The sequence below is a fragment of the Vombatus ursinus genome, unplaced genomic scaffold (assembly GCF_900497805.2).
Source record: "Vombatus ursinus unplaced genomic scaffold, bare-nosed wombat genome assembly UNPS02014833.1, whole genome shotgun sequence".
Classification (NCBI taxonomy): domain Eukaryota; kingdom Metazoa; phylum Chordata; class Mammalia; order Diprotodontia; family Vombatidae; genus Vombatus; species Vombatus ursinus.
In genome coordinates, this window is record NW_020954611.1 from 10606022 (window position 1) to 10632178 (window position 26157).

At 37.2% G+C, this 26157-nt stretch overlaps 1 protein-coding gene across 1 annotated transcript in view; it reads left to right on the forward strand.

Annotated features, from left to right (window-relative positions):
* Positions 1–26157, forward strand: part of PLCE1 (phospholipase C epsilon 1) — a 166756-nt gene that overhangs the window by 96004 nt on the left and 44595 nt on the right. Inside the window, exon 3 of the mRNA XM_027839818.1 lies at positions 16072–16388. Within this exon, the coding sequence (XP_027695619.1) occupies positions 16072–16388 (317 nt within the window). The remainder of the gene's footprint in view (positions 1–16071; positions 16389–26157) is intronic.

Here is a 26157-nt window from a genome sequence, read left to right on the forward strand (position 1 = left end):
TAGCATTCTGTCTACCAAAAGAAATTAAAGGTATGAACATGGGCAAAAAGGAAACAAAACCATCCCTACTTTCAGCTAACATGATAGTTTACTTAAGAAACCTTAGAGAATCAGTGAAGAATGTAATTGAGACAATAATTTCAGTTATGTAGCAAAATATGAAAGTAGCTTATCATTAATAATAAAATCAATAAGGAAATAATAGAAAGGGAAGTTACATTAAAAATTATGAAGTTAGTAAATAATATATTGGTCCATTTACCAACACACACTGATGACCTGTATTGAAACAATTACAAACATATTTTAAAGAAATAAGGAATGAGGGACAGCTGAGTGGCACAGTAAATAGAGCTCTGGCCTTGGAGTCAGGAGGACCTGAGTTCAAATCCAGCCTCAGATGCTTAACACTTACTAGCAGTGTGACCCTGGGCAAGTCACTTAACCCCAATCACCTCTGCAAAAAGCAAAAAATAAAAAGAAATAAAGAATGACTTAAATAACTGGAGGGATATTAATTGGTCATGGTAGAACTATGCCAATACAATAAAAATGATAATACTAAGTTAATTTATGGATAATGTGCCATATCAACCAATGATATTTTTAAAGGTAAACAACAAAGGTGGAACACACTTGACTGATGTCTTATCAATATTTGGGGAATAGTAAGAGGGGAATAATGACACCAGTGACCATTGTGGAGTTGGGATGAGAGGTCTTATATTAAGGAATGTGAAACCTTATATTCCTAGTGAGAGAGAGAAACAGCCTTAGACTTAGGAAGACTTGGGTTCCAGTACTCTCTGTGACATATGATTGCTGTGGGATCCTAGGCAAATCACTTAACCTCTTAGTGCCCTGGGTACTCTCTAAGATTGAGTTATAGCAGAGTATCCAGTCTGTCAGTGGAGGTGTGGCACGGAAGTTTCTAACCTGGGAATTCCCAACACTAGATGTCTCCAAAGTAGAGTATACATATCCCAGGGGATCCATAAAGCTATCCATTGGGTATGGGAAGAAAACATTAAAGTATATTTCTGCTTTTATTTAAAGATGGAATGAATCAAGCTTTACGAATACTCAGTATGGATAGGAGAGCATTTAGTTGATGTCTGCACAGATAAGTAGATTTACCAATTATATTGTCTAGTTTTACCTAAATTCAGCTTTACAGAAATGGACAAATGGTTTAAAAATAGTCCTGCAAAGAAACAATAGATTGAAGATAATACTAATAATAAAGCACACTTGAACAGGAAAATTATATAACCAATAATTCTCTTACCCCTAGAATAGGAGCTTAAGCTCTGTCAGCCACATTACAAGATAAAAATCATGACAGTTGATCAGATTTAACAAAGTTATCCATAAAATTCTTAAATTTTCAAGAAGATTATTTGAAATAGGTATTCATATTTATATGTTACAGTGGATATTTTTCCTTTTATTTTGGTTGGATTAAATGAATGCAAAGGTGCCTTTCTACTCTCAAATTCTATGATTCTGTGATTTATATCTACTATACTTTACCAAATATTTCTCCCCTAGCCCTAAGCATATAGTATGCCTTGAGATATTAGTTAATAACAGTGTGAAGCCATCACAATTAGCAAGGCACTTAAAAATTAAACTTTTGATGTAGAAAATTATATAAGCATATCTATTTTTTTTTAAAAAAAACCCTCTCATCTGTACTCTTAGAAAGCATGGAAATAGAATTTTCTAACTTGTTTAAAAATCTAAATGAAAAGTTACCGTGGGTTTTTAAGTCATTTGTTAAATTTATGATAATGACACCACTTTCTGATAGGAGATTTGCTAGTCAGATTTTAATACAAACTTTTGCCTAATTGGTGGATGGAATTGAAAAATGAATGTCATAACTTAGTAAGCACAGCCATTGCTTCATCCATTTGGAACTTTGTATCATTGTGAGCCATCTTTTTTTCAGTTTCAATAGCTATTAAAACCACGTATCAAAGCAAACCAGACTTACAGCAAGACCCATATCACAAAGTAATAAAACAAGGTTCTCCACCAGAAAGTGGGCTGGCCACTTGATAGTGATTATTTTTTAGTCATGATGACCCAAGAAACATTTTTTTAAATGCAGGCAAAAGAGAGTAAACAATACAGCTGAGCTCCTCCCCCTTCTCCAGAGATATCGGGGGGGGGGGGGAACTACGGACTGAATCCTGATGGAAACATCCAAGAAAAGCCATAATAAGTCCTTTTTCAGCCTTTCCTTTTTCAGGAAACAGATTGGGAGGTTAGTAGATGCTGGGGACAGGGTCTGTCCTGGAGCACACTAGTGTAGAGTGGGAAGCTGTATACCATATCAAGAAGAGATTTCAGACCTATACTGTGGCACTGTAATAAAAATGAGTGCCATCTGTCAGGTTTGTCACTCACTATCCAGTTCTGGCTCATAGATTCAGGATAGAAGGTGGAACAAGACCTGTGCCAACAGGTGACATTCTGTGGTACAGAACTGCTGTTTGTCCTAGGGTGAGAGGAGCATGGTCAGAAGCAAACGGTAGTGGTGTGACTGAGACCCCAGGAGCAGAACACTTTCAGCTTCAAAGTAACATGGCAGATTCAAGTAAATTTGACATGTACCAGTGAGTAGAGAGTGGTAGAGAACTAAACAAGGCACACCTAAAGTCATCAGTTTTGCATGTAAGAAAACAGGTCCATCAACTTAAGTGGTTTGCCCAAGGTGAATTCGTTTACTATTAGTAACTTTTTAAAAACCCCAGTTAAATATTTCCCTAAGTCATTTAAGATCTTTGGGATTACATCAAGGATAACTCTCCACGTGGTAGGCATCACAACCACATTTGCTGGGTGGATACAATCATTGTTAGGTGTCTAAGAGTCCTTTAGATCCATTTACACCTTTTCTTTTCATTGACATTTGGCGGTGAGCCAGTCCTGTGCAGTTAGAAAGTGTTAATTGGCTCACAGTATGAGATAACTTTATCATCTTGTTCAATAATTCTTGTTCTTTTGACCTCAGTTGCTCTTAGACATTCTGTGTTGTTGGCATATACATTTGGAGTTCTTTATTTGCAGGTTTGACTCCAGATAGTTGTTTGGGAAAGTTAAGAAATGAATGGTTAGACTCTGCTTTGATAATTTTGAGGTCTGACCTCAAAATGGGAGTTAAGCCCTGACTCTTCCCCATAGCTCCAGAAAAGTCCATATTTCTGTGATTACTAGACGCTAGACCAAGACAGACACTGAAAACAGAAATAGAGGACGTGAAAACAAGTTTACACTGATCATCAAAACTAAAACCTAAAACCTAAAATTTCACTTGTAAACAAGTAAACTATCCTATTTTCAAAGACAGCCCAGCAAAAATTTGAGAAATTTCAACCTAATATTAATTTGATTACTCCTAAGTATAAAGACAAATAAAATCAGTTGTCATTGAGTTATAATTAATGTTAGAGAAAGGTAGAAATGTGTGATAAACATCAGGTCTCTGGGTTTTTTCAAACACCTTTAATTATTCTCTCTCCTTACTATCCCTCATTTTAGTAGATAGTTTTACTTAAATTTTATAAATTTTTACTGAGCTCTAGTGTACACTTCAGTGCTGTGATAAGAGCTATGCAGAACAGGTCACCAAGATCCATTCTTCCTGTGTGATATTTCTCAAACCTATCCCTTCCGCCCCTTTCCTATGACCAATGTGGGCTCAGGCCCTCATGACTTCATACTTAGGTTCCTCTTAACTGGTTCCTCTGCTTTCCATCTGTCCTCCATTTGATCTCTGTTTCCCCTTCAGTTGCCTCCTCCCAAATGTGTTCCCAGTCAGTATACCAGTCTAACAAATACCAGTGGTGAACATTATTTACAAAGACAAACTACACACTAAAAACAAAAAAAAAGGAGGGAAAGGCTCCATGTTTCCATGACTGAGGAGGGGAGAAAGGAGATTTGGATTACTGCCTTGGGGTCTGTAGGGTATGGGAGAGACAGTAGAGCTCCTCACTGCACGTTCCCTTTGCCCCCCGTCTGGCCTCCTTTGGTGGCAGTTTCTTTTGCCTGCCCTTCTACTTTGGCAGTGCCACATGGCTTCTCCTAGCTCCCTTTTCTCCAGGTTCATGAGTCCTCTAGATATCTTGTCGGGAGCTGAGTTCCTAGTCTAGTCTATCTCCTGATCTCGGTGAACTAACCTTTAAAGATGATCCAGGGTGCCTGTCAGCTGGGGAGGGGCTGAACAAGTTATGGTATATGAAGGTGATGGAATACTATCATGCTGTAAAAAATGATGAACGGGATGAAATAAACAGAAGTAGGAGAACAATTTATACAATAACAACATCATAAAAACAATCAGCTTTGAAAGACTTAAGAACTGTGATCAAAACAATAAGCCACAGTTCCAGAGGTCTCATGATAAATAATGTTACTCACCTCCTCACAGAGAGATGATAGACTCAGTGTGCAAACTGAGACAAATACTTTGTTGGACATGACCAATACAGGAATTTATTTTGCTTGACTATGCATATTTATTACAAAGATTTTGTTTTTCTTTTTCAATTGGATTGGAGGGGTAAGAGGGAAAAATGGACTTTCACTAGTTGAAAAAATAAGTTAAAAAAATAAAGGTTACCTTAGAGTCACAATCTATTTATCCTGTCTGTTGCACCCTTTCTAATTTACTCTAGGGTCTATGCACACCTCAAAAAGGAATCATATGGTGTCACTTCATCTTTTATAGTTAATTTAACACGTCATTGTTGGTACCTGTGGTTAGATCTTGAATTTTCAAAGACCACTCCCTTATAATACAAATACAGACCTCCAAATATCATTGACAATTCTGCAAATAATAGACAAAGCTGTTGTCCACAATTGCCGAAGTATAACATTGATACATGAAAGCTTAAGAACATTGTTTTAATAGATGTTGCTGTACTGAATCCTGAATTTTTTTCACTAGCTGGAGTGAAAAGTATTCACACAATCATAGATTTATAGTTAGAAAGGACCTTAGAAGATACTGAGTTCAACCTCCTCATTTTACAGATGAGGAAACTGAGGCCCAGAGAGGTTAAGTGACCTTGGTGTCACACAGCTAAGTCTCTCATATGGAATTCAAATCTAGTTCATATATGTAACTTTACATACTTAACTAGCTATACAGCCCTGGGCAAGCCACTTAACTACTCTAAACCTCAGCCTCCTCATCTATAAAATGGGGGTGATGATAATAGCACTTATCTCTTCAGGTTGTTGTTAGGATAAAATGAGATAATATTTGTAAAGTGCTTTGCAAACTTTAAAATGTTATATAAATATCTAATTAAAAAAAAATAACCACTGGGCAAGTGATCCTAAGCAAATCACCATTATCTCTCTAAACCTCAGTTTTCTCATCTGTAAAATATAAAAGGGACAGTAACTGGACCTGTAACTTCTTTGTATAAGGAACTTCTAGATAAGGAAATTCTTTTTATCAGTGCAGATTGGCACCCTCTCTTCAATTTAAACTTAGTTGCCCTGAGGCACTGAGAGAGAAGCTAAATGTCTTACCCCAGATCGCACAGCCAGTATATGTCAGTGGCAGGACCTTATTCTAATTGGTTCTGAAGCCCCTCTCTTAACTATAACATGTTGCCTTTGCATAAGGATAATAATATTTAGACTACTTCATTGTCTCAGGAAAATCAACTTAAAGAGCATGTAAACGTGAGCTCACAAGCTGCATCGAGGTAATAATTGCAGTCATGGGAATGAGTAATTGTAAGACCTGTGTCTGAATTGTCCATAGTTGGGCGTCATGGGAAAGCAGTGGAATTGTTGGAGTGGTCCAACTGGTAGCAGCCCAAGTCGTAAGAGGAGTACAAGGCTACTAGAGTCCCTGGGGTTTAGAGTTTTGAAAAGAGCGTGGGCAACATGGCTAGATTAATCTAGTGTTTTGTTCTTTTTTCACTAAATTTATTGAATTTACATTTGGCATACAGTGGTTTCTATAAAAAATACGTAACGTTTTATGATTATTTCCTATTCAAACTTAGTTTGCTTATAAAAAATAATTATGAAGCACTGGACTGATCAAAAAAGCATTGGTTACACAATTATAAGAGTTTGCTGTCTTTATAGTATTGGACATTGTTTATAGAGGGTACCAAGCTAGTCAAAGGCATGGAGTAGACACGTAATAACTATTTGATCTTAAGTACTAAGTCATCAGTAAGTGATTTGTTCTGAAGCATGTAACATTTTTTAAACTGTGAGATTTTGGCCTTTTGTTTTCAATATCATTTAATTCAGAGAAGTAAGCCATTTTTACTCAGATCCTAGGTTAACCATTAGTAGCACAAGATCATTTATGTTCACCTTTTATGGGCAAAACCCAATGTTTTCTATGACTATATGTGTTTTCCTTTTAAAGTTGATGTTCTTTGACCTGTCTAAGGTCTGGCACAGGTCATTTTGTTCTAAATCAGAAATAATGTAGGAAGGTTTCTTTTCAAGTAGTGAAGTTATTTTAATTGACATATATAGAACCCCTTTTTAATAGAAAAGGTTCGAAGATGTGATTGTAATAACAGATGACAATGAAAAGAGTATGTTCAACAGAGATTTAAGTAAAGCAAAATCTATTTCCTTTCCTTAAGATAAACACAAAATTTAAAAATATCAAAGTGTTTGTGATTTGCAGTCATGGTTACTATAATTCCAGAGTTTGCCATCTGTTCATATCCAATGTACAAGTCAAAGATAGAGCCAGTACTGCAAAGAGATAATACAAGTCTGTTTGGCTACTGCTATTTCTGAGATTGTTCGTATGAAAACAAATGTACTTAAACAGCTCCAGTTGTATTTTAGTGTGAATATATTTAACTATATGAATACTCTAAAAATCTTGATAAGTTTTGTTTATGACAACAAACTGGAAAGGATAGACAGTACACTTTCCATAGAGGAAAAAACTATCAGATTGGGAAGCAGTTGAGATGTCTTGATATTTTGTAAATTAGGGAAATATACATTGTTATGATATATCAGTGTATAAAATATATGTATTTCTTATATTAATATGAGTTATTTAGAGGCATTTTAAAAAGTAATTGGGATCTTTGTAGATACTTTACTAAGGGTTAAAGTTATAGAATATGAAAATAAAGCAGAAAGGGTTTTTACATTTCCTTGGAAGTTTGAATTTATCTAATACTTTTTTTTGTCTATTTTCTACCAACCCACAAAGATTTGAAAGTCATCTTTCTGCTTTTCCAATTTGGCCATTTTTTATATCCCCATAAAGCCTATGAGAACTTCCCACAAAAAAAGTATACTCTCTCAAACGCCAACATTAAGTACTGCCTTAAATATAATTTACAAAAATATAGTTATAAACTATTGTATGTAAAATTAGTTCACATCAAAAAGGAAAGAACCTAAAAAATGAAAGTTATACTACAAAAATTACAGCTATAATAGGTCCTGAAGTTTTTTTAAATAGTCCTTATTTCAAGAAAAACATTTTTAATGAGCCTTCTTCACAGGTCTCCTTTGTGGAAATTTTTAGAAAAGGTCGTGTCTTTTTTTCTTTTAAATTCTCCTGTTAAAAATAATGAACCTCCCATTTGATCTTTTTATTATTTAAATTCATATTATGTAAATGTACTTCAACCATTACGAAATCTCAGTATATTGTCTTTTTACCACATAGCCTATCTTCAATATGAAATTTCTAGTTTTTGAAAACTATTAACTTATTTTAACAGCTTTGTGGTTTAAAAAAAATATCCTTCATGGAGTGTTAGGCATTTACCAAATACTATTTTTTAAAATGAATCAGTTTTTACAAAAAATCAGATGGTAGAAATAACAGATTGAATGACTTCCTCAGAAACTCATCAGTTCTTGTTGAAAAGCAATTTGCAGCTCTGTATGAAAGCTAGTATTTCTACACTAACCTTTAGTCTTAAAAAAAAAAAGTAAATGCAGTTGCTCATTCAGCCTCATTGCATGTGTTTGGTGCTGTATTAGAGGACTGTAAAATTTTGTTGTTGATCAGTACAACATTGGACAAGAAAATTACACTTTCCCTTTAAAAATTCCAATTCAATGTGTTGCTTTTCTATTTGTATCCCTAGCACTTAACACAGTACTTTGCACAAGGTAAGCACGTACTAATCATATGCATTTTCATTCATTTATTCATTCATTATTTTTCTAGATATAATTTTTATAATCTTCTCTTTTTCAAAGAAAATACTACAGTATTCTATCCCCCTTAAATCACTATACTGTCCCCAATTGATAATAGTAGCTAGCATTTATAGAATACTTTAAGATTTGCAAAGCACTTTAGAAACATCACATTTTATCCTACGATAACCCTGGGAATTGATGCTATTATTATCCCCATTTTACAAATAAGGAAACTGAGGCACAGAGTGGTTAAGTCGTTTGCTCAGGATCACAGAGCTAGTAAGTATCTCAAGATAGATTTGAATTTAGGTCTTCCTGATTCCAGATCCAGTGTTCTATTATCAAAGATATTAACAGGCACTTTTCAAAGAAGATAACCAAACTATAACCATACCCATATGAAAAAATGCTCCAAATCACTTAATAATTAGAGAAATACAAACTAAAGCAACTCTGAGGTTGACACTCATGAGATTGACAAAGATGACAAAAAATGACAAATGTGGAATGGGCTGTAGGAAAACAGGTACCTTAATGCAATGTTAGTGGAACTGTGAATTGTTCTAGTCATTCTTGAAAGTAATTTGGAAATCTTCCCCCAAAGTCACTAAACTGACCCCCCACTATACCTATACCCCGGAGAGATCAAAGAAAGGGGAAAAGGAGCTATGTGTACATAAATATAGTGGCTCATTTTGTAGTGGCAAAGAACTGGAAACTAAAGGGGTGCCCATAATTTGGGGGATGGTGGAACAAATTATGGTAGATGAATGTAATACAGTACATGTGTGCAGTAAGAAATGACAAAAGAAATGGTTTCAGAGAAACTGAGATCAATTTGTATGAACTTATGCAGTGCAGTGAGAACTAGGAGAATACTTTGCACAATAACAGAATTATAAAGACAAAAAACTTTAAAAGACTTAAAAGAACTCTGATCAGTACAATAACCAGCTGCAATTGCAGAGGACTCATCATGAAGTATGCTACCCACTTCCTGTCAGAGAGGTTATGAATTCAAGATACAAAATGAAGTATACAAGTATACTGAGCGTGGTCAGTGCAAGAATTTATTTTGCTTGATTATGCATATTTGTTACAAGAGTTTCATTTTTCTTTTGTGCTTTTAAATCAAAGTGAAGAGAAAATAAATGTGCGTTCATTAAAAAATAAAATACATTGAAAAAAATCACCATTGTTCCATGATGATGCCTTCAGAGCAATTTTATAGGGTAGTGTTTATATCCCAATTTTACTATAACACTATATAATCCCACTCCTACCCCACACATTTCTGACCCCTTAACATGTTTAGTCAGTTTTGTCTTCAAATTTGATTCTTTCTCATCCAGTGACTCCATCTATACTTTGACCCAGATTGGTATGGATTATGTCTTCGATAGCCCTCTTTGGACCAGGATCTTAACTTCAGCTCCCTCACATATACTTTTTCCTCTAGGCAGATCCAAACGTTAAAAGGAACATTGAAAAACCAGAGTGTACAGAGGAAGATAAATAGGATGGTAAGGATCTCGTGTTTAAAATCACCAATCTCGGAGAACATGGAATCCCACCTGTACCTGAACAGGAATCCTCTTTACAAAAAAGTCCAAAATTGGACACCAGCTTTTTCTTGAAGAATCAAGTAAAAAGAAACTTGCTTCCTCATTTTTTTTAACATTTTTATTAAAAGTTTTGAGTTCCAAATTCTCTCCCTCCCTTCCCCTCCCCTTCTCTGAGATGGTAAACAATCAAATATAGGTTATACATGTGCAATTATGTAAAACATTTCCATATTAGTCATTTTGTACAATACTTGAACAAAAGAAAAAAATGAAAGAAAGTGAAAAATAGCATGCCCCAATCTTTATTCAAACAATATCAGTTCTTTCTCTAGAGGCATATAGTATGCTTCATCATTAGTCCTTTGGGATTGTCTTGGATCATTGTATTGCTGAGAATAGTTGTCATTCACAGTTCTTCATCAGACAATATTGTTGTTACTGTGCACACACAATGTTCTCCTGATGCTGTTTACTTCACTATGCATCAGCTCATATAAATCTTTCCAAGTTTTTCTAAAATCATGTTGTTTGTCATTTCCTATAGCACAATAATATACCATTACAAAAGTTTTCTAGTGGTTATATACTTCAAATACACAGCACAAGTTGGTACTGTTTTTCTTCATACTTGTTATTGACATCTGCAGCCATCTTGGGCCAGTAGAATCTATTTCTTACTAGCTCTTGGATTCTTTCTCGACCGATACGTCTACAATCATTGTATAGATTGTGGTTTTTATAGCCAAAGAACAATATGAGCTGTGTACCAACTGCTCCTCCATACTATGTTTGAAATCAGTAACTTTAATACTGTTAATATTATTACCCAACTCCAGTTTCTGCCATCGTCTTAACAGAAGGGGCCCGTTAAGGGACTGATAACTTGAATTTTTTAGCATGACTGCCTCTCTGCTTGATTTGTATGTTTCCTGGGTTTGTTCTTTGATTTGATTTTTATTTATTAATCTTAAACTTATTTCATTGATTCTGTTATTTGCCACTTCTATTGAATTTTTAAATCTTAGACATAGTTTAATAGCTTCCCTAATTTTTGTTTCAATCTTTTCTTGTGTTTTTGTTTATTGCTTTAAAGTTTTCAGTCGACCAACAAGCATTTATTAAGGGCTTTCTATACACTCAGCGCCGTCCCAAGCACTGGTGATAAAAAGAAAGAGCGAAAACTTGGTCCCCGTCCTCAAGGAGCTCACATTCTAACGAAGGAAACTTATTTGCACACAGTTGTGTATGTGTAAGATAGGCAGTGTAGATGGAGATAATCTCAAAGAATAGGCACTAACAGTGGGGGAACAGAAGGTGGCGTTTGATCCAGGTTTTGAAGGGAACTAGGAAAGCCAGGAGGCAGAGGTGAGGAGGGAGTGCGTTCCAAGCACAGGAGACGTTTAGTCTTGTTTGGAACCGGGCTTCCGTGCCGCTTGTGATCACCTCTGTGCCATCCTGGCCCTTCCAGCTTCCTGCACGGATTCGTTGTCTTCCCCATTTTGAATGTAAGCTTCTTGAGGACTGGCTGTCTCATTTACTTGCATTTGTATCCCCAGTGCTAATGCATAGCATGACTTTAATAAATGCTTGCCCTGTCTGTCACTTTGTCTGTTATAACTGTCTATTCGTATATGGGACCTTTTAAAAAAATCATTGATCTCATTGTGCTACATACCTGGCGGTGGAACCTCTGCTTCAAAATGTGTACATTTTAAGGGCAGCTGGGTGGTGCAGTGGATGAAACACCGACCCTAAAGTCAGGAGGACCTGAGTTCAAATGTGACCTCAGACCAAACACTTGACATTTACTAGCTGTGTGACCCTGGGCAAGTCATTTAACCCCAATTGCCTAAAAATTAAAAAAAAATTTTAAACGTATACCTTTTAGTACATTTCTGTACTAAATGTGTACATTTCTGAGAATAATTCCAAATTTCTTTCCAGAATATTTGAACCAGTTGGACCATTCATTCAACAATGTATTGCTGTGTCTTTCCCCAACCCCTTCCACATTTTATACCCCCTTTCGTCATCTTTGCTCATTTTCTTGGAAGGCAGGAAACCTCAAAATTGTTTAGATTTGCATTTCTCTCATTATTAGTGACTTGGAACAATCTTTGATACGGTTGGCAATAGTTGGCAATTCTCTTGAGTAGTTTGTTCATATTCTTTGTCCATTTGAAAATTTTATCCCTGTCTTTATTCTGTGACACTCAGAACTGAACAAAATACCGCAACTGTGGTCTGATGAGGGCAGAGAACAGAAGCTCTATCATCTCCTTATTCTTGGAAGCCTTGTTCTTCAGTGCTGCCCAAGATTGCATTAGCTTTTTTGGCGCCACATAAAGTTGCTAACTAACATTGAGCTTACAGTTTACTAAAACCTCTAGATCTCTTCCCAAATTATCTAATCATGATCTCCCAAGCTTTTATTTCTGAAGTTTATTTTTCAAGCCCAGGTGTAAGACTTTTTCCTATTGAATTTTATCTAATTAGATTCAACCTGCTGTTCAAACCTTCCCAAATCTTTCTGGATTCCATCTCTGTGATCAGTTGTGTTGCTCTCCTTTCCAGCATTGTGTCATCCTCAAATTTGATGTGCATGCCTTTATACAAGTCATTGATAAATATGTTAAGCCCCACACTGCCAGATTCCTGGGACTGTTTACACTGGAGACTTCCTGCCAAATGACATGAAACTATTCATTACTGTAGTTCATTCAAACAGTTCTAAATCTATTCAATCATATTATCATCTAGTCTTCATCTTTCCATCTTTTATCTGAGAACATCATGCTATGCCTTATCAAATATTTTGCTGAAGTCTAGGTAATTTATATCTATAGCAGAATTCAGGGGCCTATCAGTAAGAGAAACACAAGGATAGTAACAATAAAACCAGAATTGTAGCATAGATAAAAGAAAACAGACATAAGGATGATCTCGGTTTGGTATACATGTTTTCCATAACATACATTCAATTCAGTGAGAAACTCTTATCTTGTGACCAAAGTCATCTCCAACCCCTCCCCAGTTTGAGTGTTTGTTTTATAAATATTACAGCTGGAGAAAAGTACAAATTATTTCCGATTTTAATAAGGACCAGGAAAGGCAGATATGGGAATGAGAAGGCATTGGGTTTTGGGAACCCATTTCTAGGAAGATGTTAATAAAGGAAAGAAAGAGAGAAAGGATAATAAGGATGAGACTGTCTTTGAATTACTTTGCCCAGAAATTTACCCAGTGTAAAACACTGGAGCAGACAGCTATCCTGTCAAATTAATGGTTTGTGTCCAGAGCTGTGTCTGAATATTTTTGAGCCTCTGTGTTTTAATAGTACCTGGAAGAAGCTGCTTCTGGAAAGGAAGAAAGTAGTATTATCTATACTGACAGTTTTAAAAGGGAAAATTGAAATACTTTAACTGTTGAGCTTTATAAAAATGAAGAACTTTATTTTTAAAGATAATTATTATATGGTTAGTGCCTATACCTAGCTATATAAGTAAAATTCACCTCCCACAAACATATGAAAGTGAAGTTACTGTATTTACATTCTTAAAATATAGAGAAATAGAGGCAGATAACCTAGTATAGTGAATACTAATCTTAGTAAAATGAACACATAGTTGTAGTCATTGGTTTCTTAAAAATCATCTGCATTTACACAAGTTTCATCATCTATTAGGTTAATAGTCTGAATAGTTTTGTTGCTTCCTCTGGAAAGAGAGAAATAAAAGTTTTATAGACAATGACGTTGTCATTTAAGAATTTGAGACACTGAGTAAAAATCAGAAATCTGCCCAAACAGTACCTATGGAGACCTTTCTTTTTCTGAGTCATTCTTCAAAGTAATATGGTGGCTGCTTACATTTAGTTCTCTAACAAAAAGTCCCAAACTTGTCCTGATTAGACCAAAAAGTTGTATGAAGAAGGAAACTATGTTTTCCATTAAAGTTTAGAAGATGAGTTCTGAGTAAATAGGCTCTATCTAGCTGTTTACCTAGATAAAAGAGGTGATGCCCACCTCCCAAAAAAGGAAGAACTAGTATCAGTTAGCTATGTATCACCTACTCTGGGTTCATTCTCCCAGCTCCCACTCACAGTGGCAGGCTGAGTCCCCAGAGGATGACTGACCTCTGCTCCCCTCAGTGTGATAGTAGGCTATAGACTTTCTAGTTCTATTGGTCATGAACCCCAACTAGTGTGCTCACCATTGATTATCCAGTTTATTGAGTAGCCAGCCTAAATTAATTAGCTTTTATTTAAAGGCATTTACTAAGATGGTATAGGAAGTACTCAAGTACAAATGATGCCCCCCTCAAATGAGAAGTGAACTCTCACCTTTATACACCCACTCAGTCTCTGGGGGGAATGAATTCCAACTTAAAGTAATTGCTGTAAAAGATTCTAAAAGTCTCAGATACTCTCCCACACCTACATAAAGAGTCCAAAGGAAAAGGTGCTCAAGGTTAAGGAGCGTATGTAGTGAAGGAGTAACTCACAGCTTGTGGTTGGGTGAAATTTCTCTGTTCTGTATCCCTCATGAAGTTCCCCTGAAGTGTGATCCGTTTTGTAGAGTTTGAAGTATAATCACTTTGTTCTTGGTACCAGTATAGGTAATGTTGTTAGCCCCAGCTATTCTGGACACACCCTTGCCAATACAAATGGGAAATCCAAACCTTCCAGCCTTTTGAAGTTTTTTAAAGTCTTCCCATGGTCAGTGAGGGGTAGGAGAAAGGAGGTACCCCTCAGGTAATTCCCTCCCAAGGGCTTGGCTGGAATTGCTCTATTACTTGTTTTGGTCTTTTATCCAAAACCCATAGGGCATAATTGATTTAACTCATTCCAATATACTTGCTCTGTAGGTCATCTCATTTCATCAAAATGGCAAAAATTTTACTCCTTCTGAATTTATTAAAGATTTTGGCCACATCTAGCTTATTATGCCTTTTATTGATTTGATAGAAATGTCTAGGAATTGTTCACACCAATGTTATACCTTTAATTGACTGATTCCATAACTCAATAAAGAGGGTATGCTCACTTGATAAAGGTATCAGGACACAGAACATCTTGTTGGTTAATTAGGATAGAAGTGATTGATTCACTTGATAACTCAGAGCCTTAATGTTCAGTTGGATTAAGGAATTTCTCCAACCTTCCACTTAAATAGCAAAATATAGCCAGATTGTATTCTATCCAATCCAATTTAATCCAATCCAATAAGCATTTATTAAACACCTCCTGTGTACCAGGCAGTGTGCTAAGTGCTGGGTATATAATTAATAAATATAGTCTCTGCCCTCAAGATGCTTATGGGGAGGCCACACAGAAAGAGGCAGGAAAGTGGGAAGTGGGTTGGGAAGGGGAGAGGACACCACGGGGTGCCTGGTGTGGAGGCTTCTCGTTCCATGGAGTTGAAATTAGAAAAAGTTAGCAGATGAAAAGTGGAGTGAGCTGGGTCTAGTTTTTGCCCTCTGTAGGAAGGCATTGGGAGGAGTTTGGTGCCCCTCCAGGGGAGAGGAAGCTGAGGGAGGTAGTCAGTCAAGGCTTGAGTTTGCAGCATGGTAGTCAGTTTAGAAGTGATGAGCTTATCCTGGAAGGGGCATCTTATTTGGTGCAACTGAAACCAGGTAGGGCAGATGTACATATTGGAAACCCTCTCCATTCAAGTGACATATGTTCTCAAGGTCTGCCTGAGTTGGGAAATATGAGTATCATAATGCAGATGGACCCAGGGGGAGGGAGTCTTATGAGACTAGAACACTTATTAACTTTTCCTCCTGCAAAAAGTTGGTTGTCTATCTTACCTTCTAAGGGAGAGACTGGTAGAGTGTATCATGAAGATATCCAATGAAAGATGTGAAAAGTCTCCTCTGTTCACATACATACATCCCTGTAGCCGTCTTCCATCTGTATGCCATGGTTATCTCTCTTCCATCTTCAACAGTCTTTCTCTCTCTCTCTCTCTCTCTTTCATACAGACACACACACACATACACACACACTTGCCATTTACATTGAAAATTTAGAAAGGGGAATGAGGAAACCTAGAACAAAACAATGAACAGAACTTCTTTGCAAAATATGACAATAAACTGAGGAACAGTGACCTAAACCAAGTTGTCTTTCAATATAAGAAGAAAAGGTATCGTGGGCCCAAAGTCAAATGATCAGCTATCAAGGGCAGCTATATAATAATGGATTTATTAGTTCATGAGAAAAGCTATTTAAAAAGTGGGGCTTGAACAGACAACTTTTGCAAAAAAAAAAAAAAACAGGCGAAATGTCACATAACCTTCTCTGTTTTGCTTTATTTTAGAACGTCAACAATGTACCTCCGTGGCCAGTTCAACCAGCCTCCCTTCAAATGTAGCTGGTCTAAGTAACGATCTCATAGAACTTCAACACCTCATTCAGTTCCCAGAGGAAGTCGCTTGTATTCTGACTGAACAGGAGCAGAGTATCTACCGACAAGTGTTGCCTGTTGACTACCTTTGCTTCTTAACCAGGGACTTGGGAAATGCTGAATGCCAGAGTAAACTTCCATGTCTCAAGGCTACAGTATCTGCATCCATCCTCACCTCCCAGAACAATGAGCACAAAGCTCTGGAAAATCTTGTAACAAGATTTAATGAGGTAAGAAGATCCCAGTCAACATTTGTGATCAGTATCTCTGTTCTGATATCTGAAGTAATATTTGGCTTCAGATATCTTTTATCTATAGATATGCTATGTTTTCTATTTTACTCACAGCATGTCCTTCTTCCTAGACAGCAACATATAGTTATGTACTACATTTTGATCCCTGACCCAACCCTCACCCCTATCTTGACTCAGCCACTTCTAACATGAGTAAACCATTTGGTTGGCCTTTCCCTGCTAAACTTTTTTCTCTTTGTGCTATACTTTTAATTTCATGCTGTCCTGTCAGACCTTATCAGAAGACTCTCCCTCTTTGTGTACCAATACTAAAAAACAATGTGAAGAGTAACATATAATGAAAAGAACTATCACCTAGTTCTCAGCCAGAACTTTGTCCCTGGAGCACTAGGTTCATTTGCCAAAGATCCAACTCAGGACGAAAGGCCAAGGGATCCCAGGCCAAATATGTAGAAAGCAACCTACTGTAGGGGCCAAAGAAGAATGAATATTCTTCCTTAGTAATAGGTACTTGAAGAGTCCCTAGTATCAGAAGAGTAGTGTAGAACACAAGACGAGTCACTAAACTTATTTATAGTACCAGGCACCATGGAAAGAAACTCAAGTGAAAGTGACCATATTGATTATAGGACCTTCACAAGATTTTCACCTTGTTCTAGCCGCCTCCTCATTTTCTAATCTTTGATTTATTTTCATTTACTTAATTTCACTTTGGCATAAATATTGTAAAAAAAAAGACATTTTATTTATTCGTGTTTGCATATCATTGTATATAGCAATTTAGGACTTTAATTTTATGATAAATTCTCAATGAGAATGCTCAGAGAGTGAAGCATTCTCGTTAATTTAGTTTTGTAGATAATTGAGTGTCAACCAGAAAAAATATTTTTGCTTCAGAATTTGTTTATTAAAAATCCTTCTAATACATATTAATCCTCTGCCCTATATTAGCAAGTATAAGCTGCTGAATGTGATTTAATATTTCTTTGATTATTACAGATTTTGTGATTCTACAGACATTAATAGAAATTGCTTTTACCAATTTGTGATTTTTTCTTATCATTTACCTCCTGAGAAAAATTGAGTGTAGAATAAAAATTTATATTAAGTGTTTTTAGTTAGTTGGTTACAGTTAATTAAGGTAGCTAGGTGGCACAGTGGATAGAGTGCCAGGACTGGTGTCAGGAAGACTCCTCTTTAGGAGTGCAAATCTGGCCTCAGATACTTACTAGCTGTATGACCCTGGTGAAGTCACTTAACCCTATTTACCTCAGTTTTCTCATCTGTAAAATGAGCTGGAAAAATAAATGACAGACCATTCTAGTATCTCTGCCAAGAAAACCACAAATGGGGTCATGAAAAGTGGAACACAACTGAAAAACAACTGAAAACAAAATTTTAACAACTAGCCTATGTTTGTGTAATTGATCTTTCAATAAGTCCTTGTGAACTCTCCCCTCATATGATACTGTTTTAACACCAGTATATTCTGATTTTATCATTAATAATGATTTACCAGACTTTTTTGTTTGTTACTCTGTTTTGAAATCAATTTTGGAAGAATAAAAGTAGAATTCATTCCAGAGACAACTATTATTATACCAGGTAGTGAGGATTTTCTTTTCTATTTAATTAAATTTTATTTTTGATGAAGATCTGCCTTCTCTTTCTCCCACTTTCTTTCTTCCTACTGCCCCCCACTGAGAAAATGAGAAAAATAAAATTCCTATTCCAAATATGTATAGTCAAGCAAAGTAATTTCCCATATTGGCCACATCCAAAAAAAAATACATCTTAACCTCTAATCTGAGTCCATCAGCTCTCTATCCAAAGGTGGGAAACATGTTTCATCATGAGTCTCTGAAATTATGGTTGGTCATTGTGTTTATTAGAGTTCCTAAGTCTATCAGAGTTGTTTGTCTTTACAATATTGTTGTCATTGTATAAATTGTTGTCCTGGTTCTACTCACTTTGCTCTGTATCAATTCATACATGTCTTCTCAGATTTCTTTGAAACTGTCTCCTTCATCATTTCTTACACCACAATAGTATTCCATCACATTTTTGTCTTATAAGTTGTTTAACCATTTCCAATTGGTGGGCAGCCCCTCAATTTCCAATGCTTTGCTACCTCAAAAGGAACTTCTACAATATTTTTGTACAAATGAATTATTTTTTTTAGCTCTTTGGGGTATAGTATTGGTATTTTTGGATCAAATGATATATGATCAGTTTAATTGCATTAGGGATGTAGTTTCAAGTGCATTCCAGAATGGTTACCAATTCACAGTTCTACTAAAACTATATTAATATGCCTGTTTTCCCATAGCCCCTCTAGCATTTGTTATTTTCCCTTTTTGTCATCTTTATCAATCTGGTGAGTGTGAGGTGAACGCTTAAGAGTTGTTTTAATTTGTTTTTTTTCTAATTATTAGTGATTTATGACATTTTCCATATGTATTGGTATATAGATATATATTGGTAACTTGGATTTCTGTCAATGAAAACTGCCTCTATTTATGTCCTTTGACCATTTATCATTTGGAGGACTGAGCCCTTGTTCTTATAAATTTCAATCCTTCTCCCCCTCCTTCCAAAGTATCTTAGAAATGAGACTTTTATCAGAGATTGTAGTAGCAAGGATTTTTAAGACTACTTTCATAAGGTTTTGTGGATTATTCATTTTTCTAGATATCAAAATATTAGCATCTTTCCCGCAAGGCTTTGAACTCCATAATCCTGGAACAAAATGAAGGAGATTCCCTTCAAATAATTCCATCTGTGTATAAGGCCTGCTGTGTGGAACAACATATTGAAGAGGCTTAATCTGAAGGAGAGAAAACTTGAAGGGGACATGATAGTAGTCTTCAAGCACTTGAAGGACTGTGACATAAAAAAAGAGATTAGGAGCACCAGCCCTGGATTCAGGAAGACCTGAGTTCAAATGTGGCCTCAGGCACTCGACACTTACTAGCTGTGTGACCCTGGGCAAGTCACTTCACCCCACTGCCTTGGAATGGGGGGTGGGGGAGAGGAGACTAGGCTTGTTCTGATTAGGAGAAAGAATTAGGCATAATGAGTATGAAGATGGAAATAGGTAGTTTTGGCTAAAGGTAAGGGGAAGACTTTTAACTGAAACTTAAGTAGTTTAAGTATTAACTATCTCAGTGACATCTATTTAACTAAAAATCCCTGTTATATATTCATTAAATGTATAATTGAAAGGTAGTGTGATATAACCTCCTCTTCAGTGTTTCAGTCTAAAGCTACCCACCCTTCCACTATGCTGTTTGGAATGCCTGCTCCATGGACAATAAACTTGCTTTCATCTTAAATCTTTTCCTTTCCCGTGCCTTCCATCCTCTGGTTCTCACTGATACCTGGCTCCCTCCTGATGACACAGTCTCCTTGCCTTCCCTTCTAACACTGGCTGCACTTTCACTCATGATTTGAGTTGGAGGAGCTGGAATACTCCTTGCTCCCCATGGCCACATGCAGTTTCTCCCTCAGTCATCATCACTGAGTAACTCTGCTCTAACATTCTCTCAATCCTTAAATACCATTCAGAATCCTGGTAGCTCATGACTACTAACTAATCTCCAGGACACTCTGCTTCTTTCCTCAGTGAGTTCGTTGCCTAGCTCGGTCCTCTCCTCTCACTCCTCTTTAACTCCTGATCTCTTAGTATGAAGTTTCAGTATACATATTGATGCTCCCTCAAACACTCTAACCTCACAGTTCCTCAGTGTATTCATTTCCTGTGACTCTTCCACCCCACCTTAGGCACACAAAGAAGTCCATATGCTTTCTCTTGCCATTACCCACAAATGCACTACAACTATGTTCTTGAACTCTGAAATTACCTTATTTCATCATGCTATCATTATTCCACCTTTCTTTCTGCCTTGAAATGCCAAACCCCACTTTTTATTGACACCACAATCTCTAGTCCTTCAACCTCTCAGTTATTTCCCAGGCCATGCTGTGTCCTGGACTCTCTTCTCTTCTCCCTTTATACAATTTTAACTCAATTATCATCTCTCTGTATTGTTGCTTCTCAAGTTTATTTATCCAGCCCCGACCTCTCTGCTAACCTCCCAGCTCAAATCCCCAGCTACCTATTGGACATCTTGAACTGGATGTCCCATGGACATTAAATGCAGTATGTCCAAAACTGAACTATTATCTTTCCACTCAAATCCTCCCCCTTCCAAATTTCTCTATTACTCTTTGTTCTCTATAACCTCATAATCAGTCACCTAATCAGGCTCACAAACCTCGGCGTCTTCTTCGACTTTTAACTCTCTGACACATACCTCCCCCATATCCATTCTGTTCCAGAGGCCTGTAGCTTCTACTTTCATAACATCTAATCATATGTCCCTTCTCTGCTCTGACACTGTTCCCCTGGTACAGGCCCTCATCACCTCATGCTTTTGCAATAGCTTTCTGGATGGTCATTCTGCCACACTTCAGTCCATCCCTCACTCAGGTTTCAAAGTGATCTTGCCACAGCACAGATCTGATCATGTCGCCTCTCTATTCAGTAAACTTCAGTGGCTATCTATCACCTCCAGGATCAAATATAAAATCCTCTATTTGGCATTCAACCTTTCATAACCTTGAAGGCCCTCACACACATACCTTTCTGATCTTCTTACACCTTATATACCCCCCAGCCCAACTTGTACTGTGTTCAAATGACACTAGCCTCCTTTCTGTTCCTCAAATAAGATATTCCATCCCCTGACTCCAAATATTTTTACTGGTTGTACCCCATATCTGGTCTGTTCTCACTCCTCATCTCTTGCCTTGGTTCCAAGTCCCCACTAAATTCCAAATCTCATCATCAACAAGAAGCCTTTCCCTATCACCGTTAATGCTAACGCTTTCCTTTTATTGATTATCTCCAATTCATCCTTTGTATAGCGTGTTTATACATTATTATTTGTTTGTTGTTTCCCCCATTAGACTATGAGCTTGTTGAGAGAGGAGAGTGTCTTTTGCCTTTCTTTCTTTATATCCCTAGCACTTAGGACAGTGCCTGGCACACAGTAGGTGCTTAATAAATGTTTACTGACTGACCTAGCATGAGGAAACATGGGTTCATGCCCTGGCCCTAACAGTTACTAGCTATGAGTCCATGACCAAATCACTCTTTGAGCCTCAGTTTCCTTATCTATAAAAGATGTTTCATGATTGTTGCACTGCCTAGACCTAAAGGTTTTTATGGGAAAGGAAGTTTATAATTTAAAAAATTCTATATAACTATGTTTTTCTGTGTTAATAGAGATAACAATAATGAAATATCTGAAAATATCTCTATTATGCAATAGCTTATTAGCCTATTTCTAGGTTCTATATATCCTTGAAAATAATAAAGATATTGTGAGGATAAAGTAAGATAATATGTGAAAAATACTCTGTACACTACACAATGGAGTATAAATGTCAGCTTTTTTTTAGAAGCAGTGGTGAAATAGTGCATAGAAAACTGGCCTTGAAGCCAGGAAACCTGAATTCAAGTTTTGCCTCTGATACATAGTGTACTTGTGTGTGACCTGGGAAAAGTCACAACCCTCTGAGACTTTAAGTTGTGGGTGAGTTCTTGATCTACATTCCACACCAGGAGCTACCTACACTGATGATATCATGGTTCCAGATCTCCTCCCCCAATTTTTTCTTATCATAACTGCCTAGTATGGTCACCTGCTTTTGATCTCTTTGAATCCATTACCTTTCAAATACATATTGTTAGGTAATGATCTTTCTTTTCTTTTAATTAAAAGTCAGATTAAAGACTATTTGATGAGCCTAGTTGTACCTGAAATTACACTGAGATATTAATATCAAAATATCAAGCATGATGCATTCTTTTACAAACTGAAAATCACAAATTAACTACTCGTTTTCTTAGTAGAGAGTAACCAGCTCATGTACTTAACCACTTCCTTTCATTGAGAAAACCAAAGGAGGGGAGACTGCCCTTCAAACAAAAAAAGATAAGTTTTTGCTAGAGATCCACATGCTGAATAGAGTAAGGAAGGCAGAAGAAATGCCAAACAGAACTAAGAAACTTTGTCTAGAGCCAAGGAACCAAACTGGCCAAAATACCTTTTATAAGATTTAGATTAGAACTCATGAAAACTGAGAAAAACTATAAGTGTATATTCTGTGGAATTTTCCAGTTGGTACTTTTTTGTTTTAGATTTCCTAGTAAAGTGTTTTTAACTACAGTCATCAGTATGTAGAATGAGAAGAATAAGGTTCCCCTTACTAACTAGAAGGACAGGTGGTTGGGGGTGAGCAAACTAAAGAGGGCAAATGTTATAATGCAGTTATTTATTAAATATATTGGTGGCAACCAGTCTTAAACTCTAATGTTACCCTAAATAACTATTAAAAGTTAAGTGTAGAACTGGCATGGAGGGAGCATGTGGCGAATGTATAAAAGCTTAGTGACAGAAGAAAGAGTGTTATGTGAAAGATAAGTAGGCTAGCATGACTAAATCATAGAGGGCATTGAGAGAAGTAGACTATAAACCTTGAAAAGTATTTCTTGAAATTTCTTGAAAAATATTTGTATTTGATCCTGAGGGTGATAGGGAGCCACTGAAGTTTACTGAATAGAAGGGTGACATGATCAGATCTGTGCTGTGGCAAGATCACTTTGAAAGCTGAGTGAAGGATGGCCTGAAGTGTGGCAGAATGACCAGCCAGAAAGCTATCACAAAAGCATGAGGGGATGAGGGCCTGTACTAGGGGAACAGTATCAGAGGAGAGAAGGGACATATGATGAGATGTTATGAAAGCAGATTCTACAGGCCTGTGGAACAGAATGGAGTGTGAGAGAGAGTTGTAGAGAACTATACATTCCAAACAAAGAACTTTATATTTGATCCTGTAGACAATAGGGTGCTATTGGAGTTTATTGATTGGGGGGAGGGGAAAGGTAACATAGTCACTATGCTTAAATAAAATCATTTTGTCAGCTGTGTGGAGATTAGTTTGGAATGGGAAAAGATGTCAGGGAAACCAGTTGAGTATTGCAGTAGTCCAGATAAGAGTTTTGAAGACTTAAACTTGGAATGATGGCAATATGAGTGGAGAAAAGAGGATCTATGGAGAGTTATTGTGAAGTTTGAAACAAGATTTGGTAATAGGTTGGATGTTGGGGTCAATGAAAGTACAGAGGAGAGCATGATCCTGAGATTTCAAACTTTGGAGACCAGGAGGGTGATGGTTCCTTGAACATTAATAAAGAAATTCAGAAGAGGGGAGGGTTTGGGGAAAAGCTGGTGAGTTCTGTTTAGATGTGTTGAGTTTGAGGTGTTTATGGGATATCTACTTCGAAAAGTCCAATAGGCAGTTGGAGATATGGGAGTGGAGGTCAGAAGAGAGATTAGGGCTAGATATACAGATCTGACAATTATCTGCTTAGGAATGATAATTGAACCCATAGGAGCTGATCAGATCATCAAGTGAGATAATATATAGAGAAAAAAATCTAAAACATAACCTTGAGGGACCCCCTAGTGGGCATGACATATGTGAAGTTCCAACAAAGGAGATCAAGGACAGGACAGACAGGAGGAGAATCAGGAGAGAGCAGTGTCATGGAAAATTCAGAGTGGAGAGAGTATGCAGTGGGAGGCGGAGAACTTCAACAGTGTCAAATGCTGCAGAGAGGTCAAGAAGAATGGAAACTAAGATAAGGCTATTAGATTTGTCAATTCAGAGATCATTGGTAACTTTACAGAGTGCAATTTCAGTTGAACTGTGAGGTCAGAAACCAGACTGCTGCTTTAGAAGAGAATGAGAAGGGAGGAGGTAAAGGTATCAAGTATAAATGGCTTTTTCAAGAACTTTATAGCTTAGAAGTAAGAAGAGACCACAGGTAGCAGGGATAGTAAGAGCAAATAAGTGGTTTTTTTTATGGATGGAGGAGATATGGGTGTATTTGTAGGCAGCTGGGAAGGAGAGAGATTAAAGATAAGAGAGATACCGCAGATGATGGCAGGAAGCAGTTTGCTGGATAAGAAGGGAGGGGAAGAGAATAGAGGAGCAGGATAGCTGTACTAGTTGGTAGTATGGAACATCTGAAGGAGGAAGTTCTGTGGTGGACGGAGCAGTATCTCTCTATTGTGTTGACCTCCTCCCATGGACAAGTTCCTTCTGAGGGACCTCCATTTTAGTGACACGCTGAAGCCGGCTATCTTTCATGCTCCCTCCAGATATATGTTTGACTCTCAGGACTTTATCGCCATCACTCTATGTGGGTATGTTCTCCCTTCTCCTCTTCTGCTTTTCAGCTTCTTTGTATGTATGTGTTATCTTTCCTCATTAGAATGTAAAGTTCCGAAGGACAGGGATTTTCTTTCTTTTTTTCTTATTTTTGTATCCATAGCACTTAGCGTAGTGCCCGAAACATAGTAAATACTTAATGCTTATTGTCTTTCCTTGACTTGCCTAGGATTGAGGATACATGAAGAGATTGTTGTTGGCAAGGAAAAGGGCCATCTCTTCATCACAGATTGGAGTGAAGAAGGTATTAGGGGAAAATGTCAGAGGAATGTGAGATGTGAAAAAGAAATAGCTCTCTATAAATAATCTCATTTTTTCAGTGAAGTATGAGCTGGAGTCCTCAGCTGAGAGGATGGGAACAGGGACTGCCTTGAGAGGCTTCAGAAGAGATGACATTTGGAAGAGCTTTGGTGGTGGCTAAGATAGAGAATCAATTAGGGAGGAATCGAAGGATTGTTTTCCTTTAGGGAAGACCCAGTTGAGATTAGATAGCAAATCTGCATTAAATCCAGTAAGTACCATTTCATGTCTTCCTCTAGCTTGGTCCAGCAGCTCATGAATAGAACCAACGAGACTGATTGGAATAATTGAGGGTTGGGATTTGGCGAGGCAATATTGGTGATAGGAAAAGGGATATAAAAGAAGAGCATAGTGTAGAAGTGAACTGGTTCGTTGATATTGGGAAGAGAGAAGAGGTAGCAGGTGCTAAGGTAATACCCTGGGAAATCATTGAGAACTTGAGGGGATTAGATGCCTTATGAGGATGAATGATGGTTAGAAATCATAAAGTGGAAGGACAGAGCTGAGATGACGCAGTAGAGGATGGATTACAGCTCAGCTTTCCCAACATTCATCTACAAACTTTAAAATAATGCCTCAAATTGAATTAAGGAATAGCACAGCCAAAAAAAGGTCTGAGTGAAATGTTTTTCCAGCCTAAGACAACTTAGGAGTTTGGAAGGAAAGGTTTGCGACACTGGAATGGAAGCTGGCCCAGAGTACACAGGGTAGCAACACCAGCCGAAGGCCTTGGAAGTAGTGCTGACAGCAGCAGCAGCTTCAAGAGCTCTCAGCCCAGACATGGTAAAAGGATTAGACGACTCCCAGAAAGAGATTACTGATTGTTTCTGTGATTTGTTCTTTTACCCAGTCATTCTTTAGGATTGGATTATTTACTTTCCAATTCATTTTAAATCTATGCTTCCTAGACCCTGTGTTCGCATTAGACACAGGCACTGTTTAGCAGCTCCTTTGCCCCTACCCAGTTCCAGGACAGGATGGAGCACTAGTGATTGTAGTCACAAAAGAGCAGGGGCCCTGAGGAGCAAAAGCTCTTGCACCTGCAAGGAAGCAGGGGCCCTTCTTGGGTAAGAACCAGAGTGCAGTCCAGGAGAGCGGTGACTACACCTATCCCTAGATCATACCACTTTGAAAGCTTAAA